Genomic DNA, 19,108 nt, shown 5'->3' with positions numbered 1-19,108 from the left:
AAGTACGATGTCCTTCTCCAGGGACTGATCCCTCCTGATTTAACATGCCCAAAATATGTAAGAGGAGGTGTCACCACCATCCATTCTAGGTAGCATTCTGGCAATACTTCTTCTGAGACAGAATTGTTTATTCTTCTGGCAGTCCATGGTATATTCAATACTTTTCGCCAACACCATAATTAAAAGGCATTCATTCTTCTTCAGTCTTCCTTATCCATTGTCCAGCTTTTGCACACATATGAGGTGACTGAAAATAGCATGGATTGGGTCAGGCGTACCTTAGTCCTCAAAGTGACATCTTTGCTTTTGAATACTTTAAAGAGGTCTTTTGCAGCATATTTGCTCAATGCAATATGTTGTTTGATTTCTTGACTGCTGCTTCCATGGGCACTGATTGTAGATCCAAGTAAAACAAAATCCTTTACAACTTCAATATTTCCCTCTTTATCATGATGTTGCTTATTGGTCCAGTTGTAAAGACTTCTGTTTTATGTTGAGGGTAATCCATACTGAAGGCTATAGTCTTTGATCTTCATCAGTAAATGCTTCAAGTCCTCTTCACTTTCACCAAGCAAGACTGTGTCATCTGCATATCACAGGTTGTTAATGAGTCTTCTTCCTCCATTCCTGATGCCCTATTCTTCACATAGTTCAGCTTCTCAGATTTACAGCATACAGGCTGAATAAGTATGGTGAAAGGTTACAACCCTGACACACACCTTGCCTGATTTTAAACCACATAGTATTCCCTTGTTCTGTTTGAACAACTGCCTCTTGGTCTATATACAGGTTCTGCATGAGCACAATTAAGTGTTCTGGAATTCCTATTCTTTGCAATGTTATCCACAATTTGTCATGATCCATACAGTTGAATGCCTTTGCATAGTCAATAAAACACAGGTAAACATCTTTCAGCCAAGATCCATATGATATCAGCAATGATAGCCCTCATTCCACATCCTCTTCTGAATCCAGCTTGAATTTCTGGCAGTGCCCTGTAGATGTACTCCTGCAGCCATTTTTGAATGATCTTCAGCAAAATTTGGAGCTCTAGTGGCATACTAGTTAAGAATTTTGCTACTAACCAAAAGGTTAGCAGTTTGAATCCACCATCCACAACTTGGAAACTCTATGGAGTAGTTCTACTCTGTCCTATGGGGTCACCACGATCAGAATCAACTTGATGGCAATGGGTTTGGTTTTGTGGGCTTTGCTTTTTTTAAAGTGATATTAACGATATTGTCTGATAATTTCTGCATTCTGTTGGGATCACCTTTCTTTGGAATGGGCATAAATATGGATCTCTTCTAGTATATTGGCCAGGTAGCTGTCTTCCAAATTTCTTGGCACAGATGAATGAGCACCTCTACAACTGTATCCACTTGGTGCTGAAACACCTCAATTGGTATTCTGTCCATTCCTGGAGCCATGTTTTTTGCCAATGCCTTCAGTGCACTGAAGTACCCTGTACTTCAAATGTCAACACATTATGATGTGTGCGTGCCCCAAAGAATGGGTACATACTCTGTACCAAGGGTCACAGAGTTTTTTTCAAAGAAAAAAGAAGTAGGTGCAGAGAGGAGGGAGAGAAAGATTGAGATTGATTTACCAAGTACTAAGGGTGGAAGAAACTTTAGTGGCTCAACTAATCTAATCCCCTACATTTAAGGAGGATTAACATTTAGCCCCCACAGTCAGTTTAGAACCCTTCCCATTTCAGAAAAGTGTGGTGTAGAACTCAAATTCACATAAAAAGACCAGACTTAATGGTCTGAATGAGAGTAGAGGAACCCCAGAAGACATGGTCCCCGGACTCTCTGTTAACCCAGAACCATTCCAAAGTCAACTCTTCAGACAAAGATTAGAATGTGCTAAACCAAAACCAATGCCGTCGAGTCGATTCCGACTCATAGCAACCCTATAGAATGTACTATAAAACATAAAATAATACTCATGAAGCGTGTGTGCCTTAGTTCAAGTAGATACGTGAAATTAAATGGGCAGCTCCTTTGTGGTGCTGTAATGAGAAGGTGCAGAAACGGATAGGAACTAGTTGAATGGACACAGAAAACTCAGGGTGGAAAGGGGGAGTGCGAGTGCACTGTCCCATTCTAGGGATTGCAACTAGGGTCACATAACAATATATGTATAAATTTTTGAGTGAGAAATTAACTTGAGCTATAAACTTTCACCTAATCTAACCTTTTGCAGTCAATTCCGACTCACAGCGGCCCTATAGAACAGACTAGAACTGCCCCATAGAGTTTCCAAGGAGCACCTGGTGGATTTGAACTGACTTTTGGATAGTAACCATAGCATTTAACCACTACGCCACCAGGGTTTTCTTTCACCTAAAGCACAATTTAAAAAAAAAAAAAGGAAAAAGGAAGGCAGGTCTTTCACTGACATTATTTGTTCAGAAAATAAAATTATTTAGTACCTATCAAAAAAAAAAATCCTTCCTATTTTAAATTAACAATAAAGTTAGAAATTATAAGCCTCCCTGTTACGGACTGAGTTGTGTTCCCAGAAACATGTATTGAAGTCCTGGTCCCTTACTTATTAAAAAAAAAAAAAAAAAATTTTTTTTTTTTTTTTTTTTACTTATTAGAAGTATATTATTTATATGTGTTTCCAAATAAATGATGTTTTCCTAGATTTTTTTTTGTTGAAAATTTCTAATTTACTTTTGTTATGGCCAGAGAATGTACTTTACATGATTTAAATCTTTTTAAATTTATTGAGACTTGTTTTGTGACCCAACATATAGACTAACCTGGAGAACATTCTATGTGTGCTTGGAAAGACAGAGTGGACTGTCGCATAAATTTGTTACATCAAGTTGGTTGACAGTGTTGTTCAAGTCTTCTAAAATTTTTCTATCTAGCCATTCTATCTAGCTGTACCTATCTATCTAGTTGTTTGTATCTAGTTGAGAGTGCAGTATTGAAATCTCTATTAGTGTTGAGTTGTCTATTTCTCCTTCCAATTCTGTCAGTTTTTGCTTCATATATTTTGGGGTGCTTATTGTTATTGTTAGATGTGTATACAGTTATTATTTATTTATTATTACTGTTAAATCTTCCTAATATATTCATATTTTTATAATTATTAAATATTCGTGTTTATCTCTAGTAATATTTTCTGCTTTAAAGTCTATTTTGTCTAATAGTATAACTACTGCAGTTAGCATTCTGATAGTTACTGTTTTGCATGGTATATCTTTTCTATCCTTTAACTTCCAACCTATTTGTGTCTTTGAATCTAAGATGTATCTCTTGAAGCCAGCATATAGTTGGGTGTTAGTTTTTTTTAATTCAATCTGAAAATCTCTGCCTTTTGAGTAGGGCATTTAATCCACTCACATAGAATGTAATTGTTGATATAGTTGCTAGCAACAAATCTCTGTCTTTATCTCAGAATGTCGTTATTTCTCCTTCATTTTTAAAGGATAGTTTTGTTGTATATAGAATTCTTGGTTGACACTTTTTTTAGCATGTCTAAAGTGTCAACCCACTGCCTCCTGGCCTCCATTATTTTTGATGAGAAGTCAGCTATTACTCGTATTACTGTTTCCCTTTATATGATGCATCATTTCTCTCTTGCTACTTTCAAGATTTTCTCTTTGTCTTTTGACAATTCAATTATAATGTGTCTAAGTGTAAAAGCCCCTATTTGAAGTTCATTGAGGCTCTTAGATCAGTAAATTAATATTTTTCATCAAGTTTAGGAAGTTTTCAGCCATTATTTCTTCAAATATTTTTTCTACCCCTCTCTTTTCTCTTTCAGGAATTCTTATTATACATATGTTGATACACTTGATGTTGTATCACAGGTCTCTGAAGCTCTGTTCATATTTCTTTAGTTTTTAAAATCTTTTTTTGCTCAGATTGGATAATTTCTATTGCTCTACCTTCCAGTTCACTTATTCTTTCTTCTGGTATCTCAAATCTACTGCTGAGTTCCTCTAGAAATTTTTTATTTCAGTTACTGTACTTTTTTTTTTTTTTTTTTTAGTTTTTGCACTTTATTTGAGCTTCCCTCCCCAATCATTTTAAAATATTTATTGTAATTTTTTTGTTCAACTTTTTTTAATAGTATTTTATTGTGTTTTCAGTGAAAGTTTACACAGCAAATTAGATTCCCATTTGACAAGTTCTACACAAAGTATTCAGTGACATTAGTTATGTTTTTCACAATGTGTCAACATTCTCTTTAATTGCATTATGGTTGTTCTGTTTCCAGTACTCTAGTTTCCATGCCCCTTATCTTCGCATCTTTGCTTTAGGGTAATTGTTGACCTTTTGGTCTCAAACAGATGGCTCTTTAATGGGACACTGTATTCACAGATAATATCCTTTATTTTGTGTACCAATGTGTTATATCACTAAAAAGCGAGCTCAGGGGATAGTTTCAGTTCAGGATTTAAAAAGTATCTCAGAGCAACAGTCTCAGGGAGTCCTCTAGTCCCAACTGGTCCAGTTAAGCCTGAAATTTTTAAGAATCTGAGTTCTGTTCCATGTTTTTCTCCCATTCTAAAATGGCCCACCTATTGTGGCCCTGATCAGAACAGGCAGTAGTGGTAGGCAGGCACCATCTAGTTCTGGTCTCAGGGTAGATGAGCCATGGCTCGTGTAGGATATTAGCTGTATAGAGTAGTTTCTTCTCTGAGACACTGGTTTCCTTCTTTCTCTTTTGCTCCTGATGAGTAGAGACCAACAGACGTATCTTACATGGGTAATCGCAAGCTTTTAAGACCTCAGATGCTACTCACCCCACTAGGATACAGCATGAACTTGATGAGCTATATTATGCCAATTGACTTAGTTGTCCCATTAGACTAATGCCCTAAGCCTTCAAATCAGGAAAAAGTGTTTGGTTATGTCTGAGAAGCATCTGTAACTGTCTTGTCTCTGCATGCACACACATATCTGTACATACATGTACATATAGATACTTCTATCTGTGCATACACATGTACTCACCTGTGCCTACCAATACACATACATGCCTATATGCCTACATATATGACTCATTTTTTGGTTATTATTGGTGTTGTTGCCAAGTTATATACATGATATTCTTTAGCACAAACATCCTTCTCTCTTGTGCACATCTTAGCGGCATCATTTACTTTGGTCAAGCTGTGCTTACACCCACATTCTGTGCTACTTTTCCCATCACCAAAAATAACTAGTATCTATGATCTAAAGAGTGATGCCCCCCCCATCCCTGGTAACCACCAATGAACATTGGTCTCTGTACATATATCTGTCCTTGTCTTCTTATAAAAGTGGGATCATACAGTATTTGTTCTTATGTGATTGACTTATTTCAGTTAGCATTATGTCCTCCAGAACTATCCCATGTTATGTTTCCCAGACTTGTCATTTTTTATGGTTACATAGTGTTACGTTGTACTATGTACCACATTTTACTTATTCACTCATCCATTGAAGGGCACTTAAGCTGTTTCTATTTTTTTGGTATTGTGATTAATGCTGCAATGAATGTAGGTGTGCACATGTCTATTCATGTTACTATTAGGTCTTTAGGGTATATATGTATGAGTGGGATTGCTGGATTGTAAGGTAGTTCTATTTCTAGTTTTTTGAGGAAGCATGATACCATTTTCCTTAGTAGTTGTACCATTTTACAGTCCCACCAGCAATGGATAAGGGTTCCAATCTCCCCACATCCTTGCCAACATTCGTTGTTACCTATTTTTTTGTTTGTTTGGTTGGTTTTTTATCAGAGCCATCTTAGTCAGGGTGACATGGTATCTCACTGTAGTTTTGATTTGCATCTCTCTAATGGCTTGACCTTGAGCATCTTTTCATGTGTTTGTTGGCTGCTTGACTTCTCTGGTGAAGTGTCTGTTCATGTCCTTTGCCCATTTTTTAATTGGGTTGTTTGTTTTTTTGTTGTTGAGTTGAAGTTTTCTCTATATTTTAGAGATTAGACCCTTATCAGATATGTTGTTTCCAAAGAGTTTTTCCTTGTCTGTAGGTTGTCTTTTGACTCTTTTGATGAAGTCTTTTGATAAGCGTGTTTAATTTGTATGTGGTTCCAATTACCTAATTTGTCTTCTATTGGTGTGTTTGTAGTTATGTTTGTTAGCCTATTTTTTTAAAGATTAGGCCCCATAGTTTTCTCCTTATGTTTTCTTCCAGGAGTTTTATAGTTTTAGGTTTAACATTTAGGTCTTTGATGCACTTTGAGTTAGTTTTTGTGTATGGTGTGAGGCATGAGTCCTACTCCATTTCTCTGCAAGTAGATATCCAGTTTTGCCAGCACCATTTATTAAAGAGATTGTTTCTTTCCCATTGAAAATCAGCTGTCCATAAATGGACAGATTTAGGTCTGGGTTCTCAATTTCATTCCTCTGGTTTATGTGTCTATCACTGAACCAATACCAGGCTGTTTTGATTACAGTGGTGTATAGAATGTTTTGATATCGGGGAATATGTGGCCCCCTACTTTGTTCTTCTTTTTCAACAGTGTGTTGGCTATTCGGGGCTTCTTAGTTACCATACTTTTTAACTTCAAAATTTCCATTTGGTTATTTTTTATAATTTCTATCTCTTCAATGAGATTCTGTATTCATTGATTCTTTCCTTGAATTCCTTAAACACGGTTCCCTTTAGATCTCTAAACATAACATAATAGCTGCTTTAATATCTTTTTTCTGCCGAGTCCAACATCTGAGAACAGACACTCACAGTTTCTATTGACTGCTTTTTTCCTGAGTGTGGACCACACTTTCTTGTTTCTTTGTCTCTGATTACTACAAATTTTAGATAATATGTGATGGCAACTCTGACTCTTCCCCCAGAAAGAGTTGTTTTGTTTGTTTAGTAATTTGGATTAAGTCTGTGAAATCTGTTTCCCATGCAAGGTATAGTTACTGATGTCTTTATTCAATTTTTCTCTTGTTTTTATTTTTAATCCTGGCTTCCTAGGGATCTTTCCTATGTTTGCATAGCTTTGATGGTCTGGTAAAAATTGGTCAGAGGTTGTACTCAAACACCTCAAGGCAGTAAAGCTTCTACTTTCTGATTCTGTGTGTGGGCTGGAGAGCACATTCAAACTTCAGGCTGTTTTCATGTCTTCCCTGGCCTTCCCTTTCTGCCAGGCTCCCTCGCATCTCCTCTATGTGTGCACACGGGCACCACTGGCAGTGATACGTGGGTGGCCTGGGGCTGCTCCATCTCTGCTGCTCATGTACACGGGTTAGGGTCAATCTGGGATATAAGGAGAACTATCAAGCCCCCCGTGGTGCCTCATCTCCAAGAACTACCTATTAAATCCCAGGCTGGTCTACTGGTCCATTGCTCGCCCCAAACAGGACTGTAAACTCATGCTAGTGGACCATTGGCCCTGCCTGTTTGTTGACAATACTCCAAATAGAGTGAACCTCCTCTGTCTCCGTAGCCTGCCCTGCTCTGGTTGAGCTATCACACTGTCAGAGCTGGGGAGTTAATGAGAGCAACCTTAGGCAAGAATGCCACAAACTCAAACCCAAAGCTTAGCTGTTTTCATAAATAAGTGCTTTTCAGTGTGTTGTGTGCCTTTGTTCAATTTTTAGGGAGCTGAAATGGCTACTTTGACAGCTATGTCCAGCTTTGTAGTTGCTTCTGGGTAAACGAATTTGTCAACCTCCTCACTCCATCAGGCTGGAAGTTAGTATCTCAATCATTCTTTACATTCTGCTGGGACTGGAATGATTAACACTATTAAAAAGTAAACCATACGGGTGAAAAAATCACTATAAAGTCTGGTTTTCAAAGAAAAAAAATTTTTTTTTCTAGGAAAAAAAATCAACCAAAAAGCATAGATAGCTAAAGGCACAATTTCAGTAGATTAACTGATTAAGAAATCTCACTCCTTGGGAGCAGAGCCCAGGGCCTCACAACTTGACTCCTTCACAGACATTACAGAAATTAAATAATAAACTAGAGAGAGTTAGTTCCAAAGCATTTCAGTTAAGACCGTGAATTCCACAGCTGTTTTTCCATTCCTCCTCTTTCTTCTTCGTTTTCTCACCTCTCTATTTCACGCTTCCAAAATGGACACTCAGATGCACAATGGGCAATTCTATAATAATTCCATTTTGAAGGCTGTATCAAAGTCTCCCAACCTGATCATTTTTCTCCTTTCCTTTCTCGATCACCTCTGATAGACTGAGTCCTCTTGGACAAGCCACTTGAGCTCTGGACACCCTCAGGGCCCACAGGAAAGGAAAATAAGAACTTTCTCTTCCATCTAAAGTTGGAGAAGCCTTAAAGATTTTCAGATGGCGAAATTAAGGCTCAGGTACGCTAAAGGGTTTACCCACAATCACCTTCCAGAAGTGCTACAAAGATTGAACAGGTAATGCTGATAAAACAGATGGAAGGCCTCAGAAATTATTGCCCGAATTAGTGAAGGATTCGGCTAAGGGCCAGTGGCTAGAAATGATTTCATAAGTCGGAAGCTTCCACTGAACAGGCTCTGAGAATACCGGACACAGAGGCTTGTAGAGAGATTTCCCCACCCCTCCCCTCCCCTCTCTTACCTTAGCAAAAAAAATCCAGGCTGCACACTGCCCTGGGGCCGTAGTGCTTTGTAGCTTCACTGTGCTCAGCATAAGAAAGAATCCTAAAAATCCACTGGAAGGAAAAAATATTCTTTAGTTAGTGAGGCTTGTCTTCTTTTAGCCGATAGCTAAATATTTTCTGCTACATTTACCAGTCAATTTTTAATTATTACAAATTTTAGTTATTATATAATTACGTAATTAAACTCATCTGTTTTCTACCGATCTCTAGATAAAAACAAAAGCAAAATTAAAATAAGCTCTACTTTTCCAAGGAGCTATGGTGACAACAAGGAGCTCTGGTGATGCAATAGTTAAGGGCTCTGCTGCTAACTGAAAGGTTGACAGTTCAAACCCACCTAGCCACTCAGCAGGAGAAAGACCTAATGATCTTCTCCCATAAAGATTACAGCCAAGAAAACCTTGTGAGGCTATTCTACTCTGCCACATGGGGTCGCTATAAGTTGAAATCAATGGAACCTAACAAAATAACACGGTTAGAGCATTTCATTGGAAGTGGGGAAAGGCTATAGGAAGTTGGGAGGTCTCTGGTAAAATCATGAAAGAAAGTATTGTGGAGGACAGTGCCTTATGCTCCCTCTCTGATCACTTGGGGAGCTTGGTGCTTGCCAAGGTAGAGCTTCAATCTTTTCCAAGCTCTACCAGGAAGCTCGAACTGCCAGGAAAAGACCTCCAAAGGGAAACTCACCCTATGAGAAGAGGGACCTGGACTGGCTCCTGAGATCAAGGTAATGTTCTGAAGGGGAGGGTGGGTTACAGGAACACGTGGGACAACTCCCCAAACCAGGCAGACCTATCTGGATACTTTGCTTTATGGATGACGTCTCAGCACGTGTATGTTAAGTAAAAGAGCCCAAACCATGGGAGCCTGAGGCTGGGGCAGCATCCTGGGCTATTCAGAGGTCTGGACCTGCAAGGGCACTGGCACAGCAGTGGACAGGGAGGCTGTGGTGTGTGCTGGAACCGTTTTCTGTAGTGTCACTGTGTGGTCAAGGCCAAAGCAAAGGGAGCTCCAAACAGAATGGTCACTCTTACTGACATTTAGAGGCAGGACAACTGGGGCAGAGGGTGTGGTGGAGCAGCCTCAACAGAAAGAGGCTGACTTTCTACAAATAAGTGCAAGTGGAGCTTTGAGTATGAATTTGATTTGAAATTGGAAAGTGAAAAGCAAGAGACAAGACTGTAGTTGTACCCCCAAGCAGAGGGGCAGGTCATATGAGTTACATTTCACTTGTGCCCGCAAAGCCTCTAGCGCCTCACCATTATCCGACCTTTATTAGTCATTGGAGCCCAGTTGTACAGTGGTTAAGCACTTGCTTAACCAAAAGGTCGGGTTCCAACCCACCAGCCGCTCTACGGGAGAAAGATGTGACAGTCTGCTTCCGTAAAGATTTACAGCCTTAGAACCGCTATGGGACAGTTCTACTCTGTCCTATAGGGTTGCTATGAGTTGGAGCTGACTCAACAGCAATGATTTTGGTTTTGGGTTTTTTTCTTGTTATAGTCATTGGTGCCTAAGCTCAGAGGCAAGAGCCCAACTACTCGCCTTCCCTGTGATTCCCCGCAGAGCCTATTTAACACAGTGCCTTCAGCAGAGTAGGTATTAAAGAAATGCTTGTCAAGTTGAAGAAAGGTTAAGTGAGATTAAACACACCTAAGGCTGAATTTCACAGAAATTTGTACCTTCATCTCATTAGATTAGATGAGCGCACAGCCACGTTCTTGGGGCAGGACTATGCATACTTCAGCATGTTGGGCCCTGGTGCCTTACATAGTTTGTTCACATTTGTATCTGCAGTTATGGGCGACTGGACAGCTATGGATTGAGACATCAAGTCATTCACACCCAATAGAGAGAAGCCTTTGCGGGTAAGTAGTAGGCTGGAAATCAAGTGACCTGGACTTAGCTGTGCTCACTGACCCTCGTAACCTTAACCAAATACCCCCTTTTTTCTTGTCTCAGGTTCTATGCTCTTAAAATAGGTATAAACGTAGTGGTCCTCATCCTACCTTATGCAAATCAGAGCCTTTCAGAACAGAAAGATGACCTAGCCCCCAAATCTCACTTTATTAACAAGGAAACGGAGGCAAGACACAGTAAGAATCCAGGTTTCCTGCCTCTTCAAATAGCTGTATTTCCACCTCACCGTGGGAATAGTAACTAGGTGGACACAGGTGAGACACTCCATGAGCCCTTGGCCTTGAGGAGATGTGGACTGGAGAGACGAAGAGGGAAGATATAGAGAGTGAAGAGATGCGGAAGAGACCGGGAGCGGTGGGAGGGGAGGAAAAAGCCACAGCAGTTGGTGCTCCAGGGCTCCCCTGGTGGCTCTCAAGTCACCCTGCACCCCAATGCCTGTTCAACCTCCCTACCTCCTTCCCCTTGGTCTCCTCTTCTCCTCTCCACCTCCAGCCACAAGAAGAGCTTGATTCCTCTGGGCTCAGGCTTTGTGTGAGGACTAAGCTATTCCCAGTTTCTGAACGACATGCAGATGAGAGTGTCTATGAGTATTCCCGTCACTTGAATGTGTGTGAATCATTTCTAAATTTTGCATGCAGGGATATTTATCTTTCTCCTTCCACTTCCAGCTCTTTCTGCCCCTGGCTATGTAGGCAGGTCATAAAAGCAGCGGAAGAATCCCAGAAGTGAAGGAGCCTGGGGCTCCCTATTAATGGGTCTGCAGATCACGGCCATCATTGTCCCCTCAGGTCCCTGTGACCCCTTCTTAGTTCACCTAGGACTTCCTGAGGGTGACAATTCTCATTCTGAGACGTGGTCATGGAGGAGCCAGAAATGACTTGGGGAAAACCTACGCATTCTCAAAACAGGTTACAGTTTTGTGCTGAAGTCAGGGAGTATAACGTAACCCAGTAAAATTATTCCAAATAAAGATTTCGAAAATTTTAAAGCAGAAACCTGATTTTTCATGTTGAGCTATAAGAAAGCTGCACGTTAAAAGGTGCAGAAATAGAGCCAAATGCCCTCACCCCATAAAGCCAACACCAATGGGCTGTGAACTGGGTTGCTCTGTTCCAAATAACAGCACATTGTTGACCTCCCCTCCCCACCCAGTATACCCTGCAGCCAATAACCAGACTCTCACTGTAGGGTTAAGAGTTATTTTACCTCAAGCAGTTTAGCCTTTGTCCCTGGCCTCTGTGAAATAACCCTTAGAGTAGTTGGGCTACATTGGCCACACCTGAGGGTTTGTATTACTAAGTGGGAGCCAGTCTGGGAACCTACCTGTAACCAATAAGGAGTGTGTGAGCTGGCCCATAAAAGCCTGCAACACTGAGACTCAGAGAAGCTTCCCAAGGGAGAGAATCCTGAAAGGAGAGCTTCCTGGGAGAGACGTGCCCTCCACTTCGGGTACCTTTCCAAACCTCGCCCAGGTACCTCTTCATGTTGCTACTGAGCTACTTGTGAGTTGTATCCTGTTATTCCCGCTTGTTCAAATCCTGAGTTATTCATGAGTTATATCTTTTACCCTAATAAACCACATAACCATAAGTATAGTCTCTGAGTTCTGTGTGATGTTGTGGTGAACTAGCAACCTCAGCAGAGAAACAGAATGCTGTGAAGAAGGGAATTGGTGGTGTCACAGACAATGGAGAAATTGAAAAGCTATACCTGACTTCTGCCTCCTAGGAACCAGCTTCATGTTGATTCTTATTCCCGAAATTACTGGTTCACACAGGAACCCAAGTCCGCACGGACTGCACAGGACTGAAACTACGCTGTGCAACCCCAGCTCACGGTCCAGTGAAACGCACCTCACCTGATGGGAACTGGGAAGATGAATTCTGTCGATGTTCTCCTGAGACTTTTCTGAGCGGGATAAATCATTCTGAGGCTCAAATGCAAAAACAAACTCGATAAAATTGTTTGTTTGTTTTTGCCCCAATATACCTGAGAGAAACGACTCATTCCCATCAAAAACAGTATCTAACCATATATCAGCAATTTAGCTATCTGGATGGAATCACTGTTTTACAAGGTGCCGTTTTATATGTGTGGTATGATTTTTATGTAGCAATTGCTCATGATGTGTTAACATTTTACTTATAGCTGACCTGAGCAGATAATGGTCCTCATTTATTTGGCCAGGCACAATGCTTAGGGCCTCGAATATCTTACTTAATACGCACAATAACCCTGCCTTGGTATTGTTTTTTCCTTTTACAGATGAGAAAACTAAGGCTTGGGAGAACTTGGATAACCTGTCCAAGGGCCACACCATCAGCAAGTGGCAGTGCTGAGATTCAACCCACGTCCAGCTGGTCTCTCCATCGTGTCAGAGCACATGTTTTGACACGGTCCCCAGAAGCCTCCTCAGCATAATAAAGACAAACTAAGTGGGGATCACTGAAGGAAAGGGGGTACAGGGTGGATATGAGCTTCTGGGTATCTAAATGTATCCTTCTAATGGGCCTACATCACTGTGTACTTCCCAAGGTCAAACATTAACTATCATCATGTGGTCTAGACACCTCCTAGTCACTGGTTTCCAATCTGTTTCTCAGAGTCTTAGGGCTCAGTGGAGGTTTTTTAGAGTTGCCTTCAGGAGGAAAAGGGAGGCCAAGATGGAAGCAGAAAGGGTAGAATTCTGGATCCAAATATTGAAGCTCTTGTGTAAGATCTGCTACGGAGACAAAAAGTGGGAGGAGTCTAGCTCTTCAGCAAATTTTAAAATCACTGTCCTTGTTGAGGAGCCTCTGCAGGACAAGGGTCTTCACAGGATCCAGCATAGCAGCACTGACACCTCAAGGTGCTCGGAAAACAACGTGCTGACCAACGAGTGGGCTACTTCCTCCCCATACCCACCCCCACTCACTGCTGCAGTGACACAAACCTACTGAGACTAAAACACAGCTGAGAGGACAGAAAACACACAAATTAACAGAGCAATGGGCCCTATAGCTAAAGATTACCTGGCACAGCAGCTGCTGTGGAATCTGTAGAAATACAGGAACGGAAACTCCAGGACACTGGAGAGATCACCTGAAGGGAAGAACACGGGTCAGACAATGGCTACACACCCCTCTATCCCCCATGGTTTCCAGAATGGAAGGACAGTCCTCTGAGTGTTGAGATTCTAGCATTTAACTAAGCCTGGCATGCCCAGGGTTTCTCCTGGTAATGACACTGTCTTATAATAATGATAAAACCCATTGCCAACAAGTTGGTCACAACTCATAGCAACCTTATAGGACAGAGTAGAACTGCCCCATAGGGTTTCCAAGGAGCTGCTGGTGGATTCAAACTGCCGACCTTTTTTTTGGTTAGCAAGGGTAGCTCTTAAGGATTGCACCACCAGGGCTCCATAATAATGACAGTATGATCAAAATAATGACCATTTAGTGAGAGCCTACAACTACCTGAGTGGTGCAAACAGTTAAGTGCTCAGCAGCTAGCCAAAAGATTGGCAGTTTGAGTCCACCCAGAGGCACCTTGGAAGAAAGGCCTGGTGATCTACTTCCGAAAGGATACAGCCATCCAAAATGCTATGGAGCAGTTCTACCCGGACACACATGGGGTTGCCATGAATCAGAATCAACTCAAAGGTTCGTTTGGTTTGGGTTTTAGCAAGAGCCTGCCCTGTACCAAAAGCTTTATATACACTACCTCTGTCAATCCTCATAATAACTCTGAGGTTTTATGATCCCCGTTTTTACTGTTGCTCAGAGAAGTTAAGAGACCTAATATTGCACACTTACCCACTGCTAGTGGAGCCCTGGTTGGTGCAGTGGTTAAAAACTTGGTTGCTAAGCAAAAGGTCAGCAGTTCAAATTCCCCAGCCACTCCTTGGAAACCCTATGGGGGCAGTTCTACTCTGTCCTATAGGGTCGCTATGAGCCAGAATTGACTCAACAACAACAGGTTTGGTTTGGTTTTGGTTTTTACCTATTGGTGGTGGGAATGTGAAATGGTACAGCTGTTGTGGAAAACAGTGTGGTGGTTCCTCAAAAAACTAAAAATAGAACTACCATATGACCCAGCAATTCCATTCCTGGGCATATAACCAAAAGACTTGAAAGCAGAGACTTAAACAGTCTTGCATATCAAGGTTCACTGCAGCACTTTTCACAACAGTCAAAAGGTGGAAACAACCTAAATGCCCATCAACAGATGAACGGATAAACAAAATACATAAAACAGGATACTATTAAGCCAGTAGGAAAAATGAAGTTTGATACATGCAATAATATGGATGGAGCTGAAAGACAGTATGCTGAGTGAAATAAGTCAATCACGAAAGGACAAATGTTGCATGACCTCACTTATATAAAAAGACAAATGCATAGAGAACAAAGTTTATTAGTGCTTACCAGGGGCGGGAGGAAGAAGAAAAGGGAGGGGTTAACAGTGATGGAAATATCACATTCATTAAGGGTCAGGTTGCACAGCTGATTATTGTAATTGCTGTTTGTCAATAAGTTTACACCTGTAAAAAGCTGAATTGGCAAAAGCTGTGTGATATATTTACAACAACAACAAGGAAAAGTAGCTGCTGAGGCTGACTACGTACAACCAAAAATCTCATGGAATTTGGTTCCTTGATTTGGAGGTTTAGGGTGACGGTTTCATGGGCATCCCAGATAACTGGCATAATAACCCGTTTAGTGCCTCTGTTCTACCTTCTAGTTCGACACGTAGTGCCTGTGGTCTTAAAAGCTTTCAAGCAGCCATCCAAAGCACAACAATTGGTCTCTATTCACCTAGGGCAACAGAGGAAGGAGGAGAGTCAGGAACAGGAGGAGGAAATGGAATCGCCTCCTTTGCCATGCGAATAGAACTGGATGGTGCCTGGCTACCATTATTGAACATTTTGATCAAAGATTCCACAGAAAAATCCTGATCAAAAGGGGAAACATGCATAACAGAATTTCAAACTCTACTGGAGCCACGAAGGTTGGATGAACCCCAGAAACTGTCGCCCTGAGATAATCTTTAAGCCTTAAACCAAAAATATCCCCTGAAGTCTTCTTAAAACCAAACAAGAGCTTAACTTAACTTGTTAAAAAAAAAAAAGCCTGCCTTGAGCATTAGCTCCTTCTAAGAACTATCTACATGGGATCAAATCGGCAACAGCAACTCGAAATATTAAATAGGAACATTGGGGGCAGCTACTTTATGCTAATGGGGGAGGAACAACTCAGAAAAGGAAGGTGAGAATGGTTACACAACTTGAAGAATGTAATCAGTGTCACCAAATGGTACATGTAGAAACTGTCAAATTGGTGTATGTTTTGCTGTATATATTCTCAACAACGACAACAAAATAAATTATTTTAAAAAAAGAGAGAGAAAGATCTAAGATTGCACGACTCTTGAGCCGTGGAGCCAGAGTGTGATCCCCAGTCAAGCCAGATCCTGGGATATTTCCTCTCCATCAGGCAGCCTTCCCTGCAGAAGGGAGCATGCAGGAAAAAGATTCTTTTTAAAGATTCTTTTCTTTTTCTGCCTCGTGTCTAAAAAAAGACTGTGAATACATTCCCCTGACATCTTTTTTCATTTTTGTGTTTAATTACTGCACAGAAGGCGCAGGAACCAGACTGACCATGCATGTTCATTTTATTTTAAGGTCCAAAGGGTACATTTATTTCTAGTGAAGTAAGTTCATTCTTTTAGTTCCACTTAGTGTAAGAGGAAATAATCACACATATTGGCTGCTTCCCCCTCTGGAATTTGAACTTGGTCACAAACAAAAAAACAGGAGATTAAAAAAACAGAAAGCCTTCCAAAAATGTCCAGAGAAAAGGAATTACGGTAAGCATTTCCACGGCAGATAGCCTAAGCTTTCAAATCCTTCCAAATCTGGAATTTTTGAGACTCTGGAGGAACCTGGCCTTCCAGACCCAGGTCTTTGGTCTGTCTCTCAGGTCTGGATGGTCTGGTGGGAAAAGCACTGACTTTCCTAAGTACTGACAGGGTATTCAGTGTGCAGTGGGACACACAGACGGTATTTCTTTCACGACTACACTTATTAATCAAGAGCTTCAGAACAAAGACACAATGGGTTTCTACACTTCCTCAGAGACCTAAATGATTTCAAATGATTCAAAACCATCTATTGGGACACTGTTATGAATTGGATTCTGTGCCCCCAAACTATCTATCAGTTTAGATAGGCCATGATTCCCAGTATTGTGTGATTGTCCAATCTGGTGTGATTTTCCTATGTGTTGTAAATCCTATCTTATCACGTTAATGAGGTGGGATTAGTGGCAGTTATGTTAATGGGGCAGGACTCAATCTACAAGATTAGGTTGCATTTTAAGCCAATCTCTTTTGAGATATAAAAGAGAAGTGAGCAGAGAGACATGGTGACCTCATACCACTAAGAAAGTAGTGCCAGGAGCAGAGTGCATTCTTTAGACCCTGGGTCCCTGGGATGAGAAGCTCCTAGTCCAGGGGAAGATTGATAAGGCCCTTTCTCCAGAGCCAACAGAGAGAAAGTCTCTTCCTGGAGCTGATGCCCTGAATTTGAATTTCTAATTATGAGTCAGAATCGACTCAATGGCACTGGGTTTTCAGACTGTGAAAGAATAAAATTCTATTTGTTGAAGCCATCCACTTGTGGTATTTCTGTTATAGCAGCACCAGATAACTAAGATGGAAAGTTCTGCATGTTGTTTCTCTGAAGGGTCAGTATGTTTTATCATCATTGTTATTTTGTTTCATCTCATTTGTGCATATATATGCGTGTTTAACTAAAAGGAGGGGCTTTTCTTTGGGGTCTGGCTTTTGAGCAGCCAAACCAAGAGCTTAAGAGTTCTTGTTCTCTCTTAGTCACAATTCCACTCAATATATCTCCCGCCTAACTGAGACCTAGGTTGGTGGAGGGACTTCATCAACTAAAACATCAGGTTTGGACCTCTACCATGAAGAATATGATTTATTCTGAAGTCCCTTTCCCTACAGAAACAAAAGCTGAGGTAACCATTGGCACCCCAGTCCCAGAGAGTGGACAGAGCCCCTCATTCAGCAGGTGGAGGAAGACGTCTTGGAGAATTTGCTCTCTGTCTCTGCGGCAGCTGTGACTTTGGTTTGGGGGCCTTTCCCAATTTCCCTCTCAGTGTGAAAGAAACTGCAGTACACTCAGTGTGATAAGGAGAACCAGGCAGAGACAGAGATAAGTTAAAGCCCCTCAGCTCTACCTCCTCTTAATACCCAGTCTTTCGTCAGAAATGCTCCTGAGTGGTGAAATGGACTCATAGTGTGTCAGCTCCTTTTATGCCCAGCCAGGCTTTGGGGAATCTAAAGAGCAGGTAAGTGGTCAGAGGTAGACTGGAGTTTATAGAGAACAGAAGTGATCAGAGGTAGACCACAATAAAAAATTCTAGACCTGAGAAATTTACAAATTAGATTAAATAATCCCACCCAAAACCTGAAAATGGATCCTATAAATTATTGAGAGCAAGATCGAGGAAGAGAGGGGGAAGAAACAGAAAGAGAATAGCTCACTTTTATCTTTGGCCCTTCCTAAAACCTCAACACATATCTCATAGGGCATTTAGTTGACTTCATGTCTGTCTCTCTTCCTAGAACTATAAAGTCCTTAAGAGCAGAGACTATCTTACTCATCATTTGTATCCACTGTACTTAGCACCATGCCTGACACTGAACAACACTGTTGAAGTGAGTATGCGAAAGTCTGAAACACTTCTCATTCTCCCTGGAGAGAATGTTCCAAAGGGTTTCCAATGGGCTGTGTTGGTTGACCTTCAACCTTCCTACTCTTTCCCTAAGGTGGAGCTCTTAAACAGAGAGGGTGGCATCAACCTCTACAGACTAATGCCTCTAGGCTATAAATACCCCTGGAGATGTTGTTGCAGGGTGTCTCACGAAACCAAATCCAGGAGCCTTAAAAGTTTGTAAAGATATTCAAAAGCCAACACTCCTGAGGTATTTTGTGAAGAACTGTACCATTTAAGCACAAATAAGTGGTTAAAAGATGTGTAAACATGTTTAGTGGCATCAACATGCACCTTATAAATAAAGTCCGAGTTGAGCTTTCACTCCTGTTTTCCATAGTTACAATTCTGCTGACTCTCTGAGTGAGGGAGTGAGTTCCATTTCTCTGAAGATTACAGAGTATGAAATTGCCGTGATGAAAAGTGTGGTACAGTCTTAGCACATTCAAGACTAACTGGTATTTTAACATCAAGAAAATTTCCTCTCACCACATGTACCCCTCACAACTGGCAGAAAAATGGAAGGGTCAGTTCCAAGGAATAATGAGTGCTGCTTGCTTTATCCACACACCAGCAACAGACAAACCAGGTAACAAGGTCATTTCTGCATCAGACTCCTGTGGGTCTCCCTGCTCTTCTAGTTCCTTGAAATTCTTTCTCTTGAACACAGTGGTGGATTATCCAACAGGCAAGGTAAAGATCATAGATGTGTGAAACCCATGTGAAATTGTTCACTAGATTAGTAAGTTAGCACAAAGTAAGCCCATGCTTACTTTGTTTACTGGGTCATCCGCCCATCAGAGATTATAA

General features: G+C 41.0%; 1 protein-coding gene across 1 annotated transcript in view; it reads right to left on the bottom strand.

Moving 5' to 3' along the window:
* The window catches only part of TMEM241 (transmembrane protein 241), a 215,768-nt gene that overhangs the window by 67,929 nt on the left and 128,731 nt on the right, over nt 1-19,108 (bottom strand). Inside the window, exons 12-13 of the mRNA XM_010586816.3 lie at nt 13,532-13,601; nt 8,558-8,651 (exon numbers count right to left, since the gene is read on the bottom strand). Of these exons, the coding sequence (XP_010585118.1) occupies nt 8,558-8,651; nt 13,532-13,601 (164 nt within the window). The remainder of the gene's footprint in view (nt 1-8,557; nt 8,652-13,531; nt 13,602-19,108) is intronic.

Source organism: Loxodonta africana, chromosome 11, assembly GCF_030014295.1.
Source record: "Loxodonta africana isolate mLoxAfr1 chromosome 11, mLoxAfr1.hap2, whole genome shotgun sequence".
Classification (NCBI taxonomy): domain Eukaryota; kingdom Metazoa; phylum Chordata; class Mammalia; order Proboscidea; family Elephantidae; genus Loxodonta; species Loxodonta africana.
This window is presented reverse-complemented; position numbering and strand designations above follow the sequence as displayed.